We start from the raw sequence: 7,673 nt of genomic DNA on the forward strand, positions 1-7,673 counted from the left end.
TATTACACCAAATACTGGCTTGATTTTTTGCCAACAGGGTAACAATGGCTTGTTCATATCCCTGTGTTACTTTTCCACTTTAGCTGTGTAGTGTCACGTACATGTTGTGCACCTAATGCAATTGTGAATCTCCTGGTAATTCTCTCTCTCTCTCTCTCATTCTCTCTCTCAAACACAAATAAATGGTTAGGGACAGAAAAAAAAAAAAAAAAAAAAAGGCAGGCCATTAGAAATTTTACTGTTTTAAATCCCTTCAACAAAACTATGAGCTGATAGAAAAATTACTTTGGACTTTAGTGGACTCTGGATGTAAAAAAAAAAAGAAAAGAAAAGAAAAAAGAAAGCTTAATCATTGTTAATGAAGTGAGAATGGTTGAAAAAAATCAATACATCATTCAAATGACCTTGAGCAAATTTTTATAATTGCACCTTGCTATTTTAATATACGTCCTCATCTCATCTTTCACACACTAGCATTTTCAGTATTTTAAAAAACATTTTAATGTGAATTTAGTGTCCATGAAAGGGGCTGGACTGACAGCCTTAGAGAGTCAAGTCCTTTGTTATAAACATAACAGGTACTGGTTGGGCACTTCCCAGCTATAGAGCAGTAAATATGACCTGATGGGAACTTTCAGTGAAAGGGATAGTTCAGACGCCATACCCAGGCAGTCACTAGACTCTTTGCCACCCAGAGGGGGGAGGCAAGTGGGGCAATTTGCCCCAGACCCCGGGCGCCACAGGGGCCCCCACGAGAGTTTTTCGGGCCCCCTGGAGCGGGGTCCTTCACTCGCTCCGGGGGCCCCGGAAAACTCTCGTGGGGCCCGGGCCTCCGGAGCTTCTTCCGCTCCGGGTTTTCGGCGGCAATTCGGTGGCGGGGGGTCCCTCCGCTCCGGGACCCGCCGCTGAAGTGCCCCGAAGACCCGCGGCGGGGGGTCCTTCTGCCCCGGGACCCGCCACCGAAGACCCCAGGCCCCCGGAATCCTCTGGGCGGCCCTGCTTTGCCAAGGGTATAATTCTGTGCCAATTTGATGCAGCTTTTTGTAATAGGGACACTTTTCCACTAAGCTCTGGCTGAGATTAAACTCATTTGACATAGGTAACTGAATTGTAGTATCTTTGGTTACTATCAACCCAGGGCAGATTGGAATAGATGTCAGAAGGCTTGACGCCTTTGTCTACACTTAATGGAGGATCGATGCTGCGGCGATCACTCTCCCATCAACTCCTGTTCTCCACCTGATCGAGAAGAGTAAGGGGAGTCGACGGGAGAGCGTCTCCCATCGACGTCGCATAGTGTGGACCCCGCAGTAAGTAGATCTAAGCTACGTTGATTTGAGTTATGCTATTCGCATAACTCAAATTGCGTAGCTTAGATTGACTTTTTCCTTTAGTGTAGACAAGGCCTGTCATACTAGCCATCAAGCCCTTTGAATATCCTAATAGCCACAGGAGTTCTATCAGTACACATTGCACACACTCCAAAACACATTTTCATTTACTATTTTAAAGTAAGCAGCAGTCCCATATCATATCATCACTTTGCTCCCTATCCTCCAGTCTCCCATCATCATGTTAATGAAAAATGCAAACTACTTATCACTTTATAGTGCACATGACTCTGCAGATGATAAGATTGGTTTTTTCCTCTTTCTATCCAAATCAGGGCAAAGTTTACTTCAATCATATGGCTAAGGCACTTTTCTGGATTTAAAGCCTTTTGTCCATGGAAGCCCCATTTGTGTCACAAACTAGCTCCCTCAGGCAAAAACATTTTTTTTTTAACAATAGCCCTTGCACAGGTGCACTTTTCACTACTATAGTTTATAGTTAACAGCTTACAGACACGAAGACTAAAAAGGAGTTTGACAAATGCATCTAAGTCTCCTCCTCTATATGTATAGTAAACTACTTGCACATTTTTGAAGTCATTGGTATTTAATAACACATCTGGATGCATTTTGAGAGGGTGCCCTTACAAACTCCATAATCTTAGACTAATATGTTGAAGATATACACACTGCTTAAGAGAGGAGTTTATGGTTCCTGACACTAAAATGATTGTAAACTACAGAAATGGATGAGATCACTGTTTTATCTTTTCCAAGCACTGTGATCTTAGAAGGCTGAAGTACACAAAACGAAAAAATAATTCCAAGTTACTCTGGACCAATTTTTTTAAAAGTACAGATATAATAAAAATCATGCAGCTAGTTACAGCTTTAACAACAGAGCAGCTCCGACAAAAGTAACAATAAGCTTCAGAATTAAAATTAATACATTAAGCAGAATTACAGTCACTTTGAGCTCATTTGCATGATCAGTAGAATGGGGAGTAAATGGAGAGATCCCAATTGTTTGAAAGAGAAAAAAAGGAAAGGTCAATGTTCTGACCCACAATTTAGGAAATTATTCCATTCCTAAGGTAATCAGCCTGTCATCCAAATAATTCCCTACTCACTCATTACTGGAAACTATAATACAAGCCAAGTTGTCTGTCTAAAGTTGCTATGGCATTTAGATATACAACAATTTGGCCGATGACCTTCAGTAGTTAAGTTCCCAAGTCTTCAAGAGTGCAAGTTTTTCTCATAAAACACTTTTCCCAAGAACTCTGCTCGATCTCTCATTCTGAGACTAAGAAACAGTGGATATTCATTATGGACAAATACTCCCCATTTCCAACCTTCTATCTCCCAAAAATCTTACAGTACAACAGAAATGGGGTATCAGATTATCTTCACCACTTCATATTAAAAACATCTGGTAATGAAAAAAATAAAACGTGCATTTTATTTATTCTCTTTTTCCAACGTGGGAAAGAAAAGCCTATACAGTATTCTCAGCAGTTTTAGGTCATTTAAGGACACATTTACCTTTGTTCCTTTCCATGCTGCATGTTAAAATTTCAAATGGATGCATTAAAGAAGGATGAGGGCACAAAGGTTAAACTGTGTGTAAACATGTCAGTTCTATATTTGCCATCACAGACAAATAGAGATGATGTGCACATCTATGATTTTACCTATGTTATCCCAAATAACTATCATACTCAGTGAAATTTATCTCTGGGTATTTCCACATCAGCCTAGTGTACATTATAATACTACTAAATAGGTTTGGCAGAATTCAATTTTCATTTTTTTACAATTTCAACAAATAATATTGATGTTTATTTTTATCTACTTAAATATAGATAATTGAGCAAAAATATGGATTTTAAGCATTTTTTCTATTCTCTCTCTTTTCTTCTATTTTCTCCCCCCCCCCATTTTTATCTATGTAAATGTTCCCAGTTGCAGGAAATTATGGGAGGGGGCAGTCAGACCATAATTATTTAATGACAGTAGATGTTAAGATTCAACAAGTTAAAGTTTTATATGCATTAAAACACAAACTGTCAACAGCAAATGTCAAAATATAAAAAGTTAACAGCCTTAGAAATTAAACTCTAATAAGTTCTCAAGGAACACTTTTCTTACTTTGCCTATCTGTAAATTTCTATCATCATCAATGGAATTTTTTTATCAATGTGTGCGCGTATGGTGAAATTGATGTTTACCAACATTTACCTTCTAATATTCTAATCTTTCCAAGCCTAACAACAAGAATACAACCCAATGTACAAGATTTTTTGAATTGTGACGTATTTTATTGGCTTCAAGATACAGTTGTTCTTTCCTGGAATAGGTTGGCAGCAAGCTCATATTCTTTATTGTGACATTTTTAACAAAAAATAAACTAGATAAAAATATTTGCCACAGATATTTAAAGAATCCTAATTTAAGAACCATATCTGATTCAAAAACAAATTGACTGATTCAGTTATGGTAAACAAGGAAAGCATGTAGATTTACATAATTGTATCCCCTTGCTACATCAGCATGAACAATATTTAAAAGATCAATTGGGATATGTACCTCTTCTTTTTAGTGGGAAAATACATGTAATTTTTCTTAAGAAAAAAATTAATCTCAACCCGTGATAATGCCTCACAAGGACCTCAATATTTTTAGGCATTAATTTGATATATACACAGTCTTTCCGTCCAGTCCAGCTTGTATTTCATGAATATATCCATATTGCGATGGAATCTCTCTAGTTTGAGAAGTGAAAAATTACCTATTTATAGAAAACGTCCAGACAACTCCCACTCCTTTAGGTACCAATTGAACTATAAATTAGTCCACAGTGATGAGAGACTGAGGTATGTTTTGTCACAGAGCAAATGATACCATTTACATAATGGACAGATGGCGGAGTATGATATAAAATGAAATTAGCAATAATGGACCACAGATGGAGATAAGAGAAAGGTCAGGAGTTAAAAGGTCAGAGGAGCTTGGATCTACATTGCTTTGTTGCATGCAGGATTAAGGACCACAGCTGAAATGGCTGTACTTAATGTACACTTGGGGAGGGAGGCATTGTCCAGTATATGGAGCATCTAAACACTCACCCATGGTTGTTCAAAACTATAGGTACGTCTGCGGTCTTCCACATCTTCATCTTGCTTTGCTTGCTGAAATTCTTGCCTCAGACGCTGTATCCGGTCATGATTGCTAGGAGTTGATCGGATGCTAAAAGAAAGAGGAGGTAAAGGATGAACAAACTTTTGAACCATAATCTGTGAAATTTGGTTATTAGGAAAATGGCAGCTTCTTGTGAAGTGACAGTATTTTAGAAGTAATGAAAGAATTTTAAAACAAGTTGCAGGCATTAAATAAAATGTTCTTCAGTTTGCTCTTATTATTAATACTGTTTGCAGCTTTAAAAGAAATTTCAAACAGAATGAGAATAGTGAGGCTATTTTAAAATGCAATTTCTAAACTCATCAAAGCAAATTGGCACTTCTACAGTTAATGTTACCATAGGGATTATAAAGTACAAAGAATATATTCATTAGGATCAGACAAACTTTTAGATTAAAAATTAGGAACATATAGAAAAACTGACCGCTAATATTTAATAAACATGGGAGATACTCATTCATCATTTAATCTATGGTACTGATGTCAGATCTTTAGTTCCATCAAATTAATTTATGATGTTTGGAAATCCTGTCTATAAACAATTTGATTATTTTCTTCCAATCAATAAGAACCTGTCATCCCTTAGTTCTGTTTCTAACAAGTCTTTTAAACTGATATTTTGATATCATTAAAAGGCTAATGGAAATGTAAAATTAAATCTATTTGACAGTACAATATTCAAGAACATAACTGGGCCAGAGGCTCACAAGAACACATTCAGGTTACAGGCTTGTTGACATCCTGTGACATTCCAGTATTCTGTGGAAGATTGAATAACATTATAGTTTTTTTTATGTACAGTCATACGCAGACTTGAACTATTTAAAACCATAAATTTACCATAATGGCAGTAACAGGTAATCCCCTCTCCATAGTACATTTTAAACTTGATTTATGTGAAACCATCATGAAATATGCACAGGAATGGCTAGTTTCATAAGGCAGATAGAAAAGTGGATATTCATTAATCTCATTGCCATTTTTCCAGCTTCTCCGGTCTGCCTCCTTGTCCCCCTAACTTCTGGCATACTTCAGAGTTTTTGATGGGGGAATTGTAGGATGCCTGACAGACAAATCTCTTATATTAAAGGCTAACCAGAAGCAATTCTTTCTCCATTTTAATCTCTTATTCTGGGGCTCTTAAACCCTGCATTTATTGCCTTCTGTTAAAAGTGCTGATGAAAATATGTTCAGGTATTATTACATTGTTTCAAATGAGAAAGCTAAAGAGAAACAGTGGAGAATAATTCCATAGATTTGTAGATTTAGACACTGTACATAGAAACAGCATAATGCATGCAAATCCCAGATCATCCCCTCCCTTAGGAAAAAAATCAGAGGGGGAAGAAATTCTGAAGTCTCACTTACGGAGTTTTCCCCCTCTATCCCCTCTGGTGGGAGGGACTTGAAGACTATAGATTTCTCAGGTCATGTCACCCCCTAATCCTGTTGGAGCTGTACAGCTCTTGTCTAGGTTAATCTGTAGTGATACCATGCACTTTGACTTTCGTAATTGGCACAGTTCAATACAAGTACAAACATTTTTTTGGTATAGTTTACTGATTTTCAAAACTAGAGATTGTTACCATAACAAACAAGCAATATAGTAGTAGAGTATGTATAAAATGTAATGCAAAATACATGCAGACTTGCTGACATGTTTTTAATTTTTAGGCTTTAAGAGGTAAGAATATTTTTTTTGTTTGCAATACCATTTAGTGTGGTAAAAAGAGATTAGCAAATAGCTCTAGTTAGGCCACTTGATGTACTTAAAATGATCAATGAATATGAGGGGGCTCATCAGTCAGGGGATGTGGTTCATTTCAAACTCAGAAGAGATAACAGCGTAAAAGAGCCACTGAATGAGCTGAAGGGATTAGCCTGTTGGAGGCACAGCAGGAAAGAGGGCATGACAATAAAGAGTTGCCTCTGTTTAATGGTAAGAAAAAGTACTGCAGTAAGGCAGCTTGTGCTAAAATGTTGAGACAATAAGCCAAAATAGAGTCCACAGATTAAATGGAATTGATGCATTCTTAGTGACCACAAAATGGGTGAAGGGGTTATTGTAGAAAACATATTGTAAAAGACTTTTGCTCATTCTATGGATGCTGTTAAAAATAGTTCCATCAACAGTTGAATATTACACAAAATAATCAATAAAGATATTGTAAGGCATAATGGGTAAGCCTCCTCCGGAACTGTATGCTCAGCAGGTTGGTCATCTTTTCAGTGGAATGAGCTGGAGCAACGGAGGACGACCCCAGGATTTATGAATAACTTCTCCAAAAACTCTAAAAAGGATGAATTTATTCAGAATTGCACAAAGAAAATGTCAAGCTGACTTAAGGGAAGCATTCAAGCTACTAATGGGTTTGACACAGATAGACAAGAAAAACCTTCCATATTTTACCCCCTAACTGAAAAAGTAAGGGACAAAATCTAAAATTAGAAAATGGAGAGCGGTGGGGAATGGAGCTATAGGGCTATTTCACTGAAAAATAGATCATTAAAGAACAAAATCACTTCAGTCTCCCAGCACAATTGCCACCCAAAATTCCTTGTGCTCAAAGAGTCACAAAGATATAGAATAAGTGAGATCAAGTGACCATATATTATTAAAAAAAACTTTAAAAATATTAAGAGAGAAGGTGGGGAGTTGGAGGGGATGTTAGGATAAAATAGGGAGATGGCCTTAAGAAACCTTTAAGGGAGGACAGATTATTTGGGGGAGGGGGAGGTTGAAGAGGAGCACATGTTGCCTCTCTTTTATTTTATTAATTGTTTTCATTCTCAGCCCTGCACTATGCCCCTTTCTTGAATCACTCCAGTGATCTCCTTGCCCGTCATATCAGGTTTAAACTTCTCATTCTTGTCTTCAAGGCCCTGCACAACTCTACCCTGGCCTGCCACCTGAGCTCTTGTTTCTTTCCACCTTTCCCCTCTCGTTCTTAATTCCACCACCAGCTCTTTTGTTTCCTTCACCCACTCCCATCTTTGCATGCTTCTATGCATAAAATGACCAGTAGGCCATTAGAACACCCTATCCTCAACAAAAGCCTTCTTGAAAATTCATTCATTTCTTCCACAAGGAAGTGAAAAAACGAGAAGGAAATTAGATAAATGAAACGAAAACATAAAACC

General features: G+C 37.4%; 1 protein-coding gene across 8 annotated transcripts in view; it reads right to left on the bottom strand.

Moving 5' to 3' along the window:
• The window catches only part of PARD3 (par-3 family cell polarity regulator), a 658,895-nt gene that overhangs the window by 12,939 nt on the left and 638,283 nt on the right, over positions 1-7,673 (bottom strand). For all 8 annotated transcript variants that reach the window (XM_065400237.1, XM_065400238.1, XM_065400236.1 and 5 more), the window contains one exon: positions 4,460-4,580. In XM_065400237.1, the coding sequence (XP_065256309.1) occupies positions 4,460-4,580 (121 nt within the window). The remainder of the gene's footprint in view (positions 1-4,459; positions 4,581-7,673) is intronic.

Source organism: Emys orbicularis, chromosome 2 (assembly GCF_028017835.1).
Source record: "Emys orbicularis isolate rEmyOrb1 chromosome 2, rEmyOrb1.hap1, whole genome shotgun sequence".
Lineage (NCBI taxonomy): Eukaryota > Metazoa > Chordata > Testudines > Emydidae > Emys > Emys orbicularis.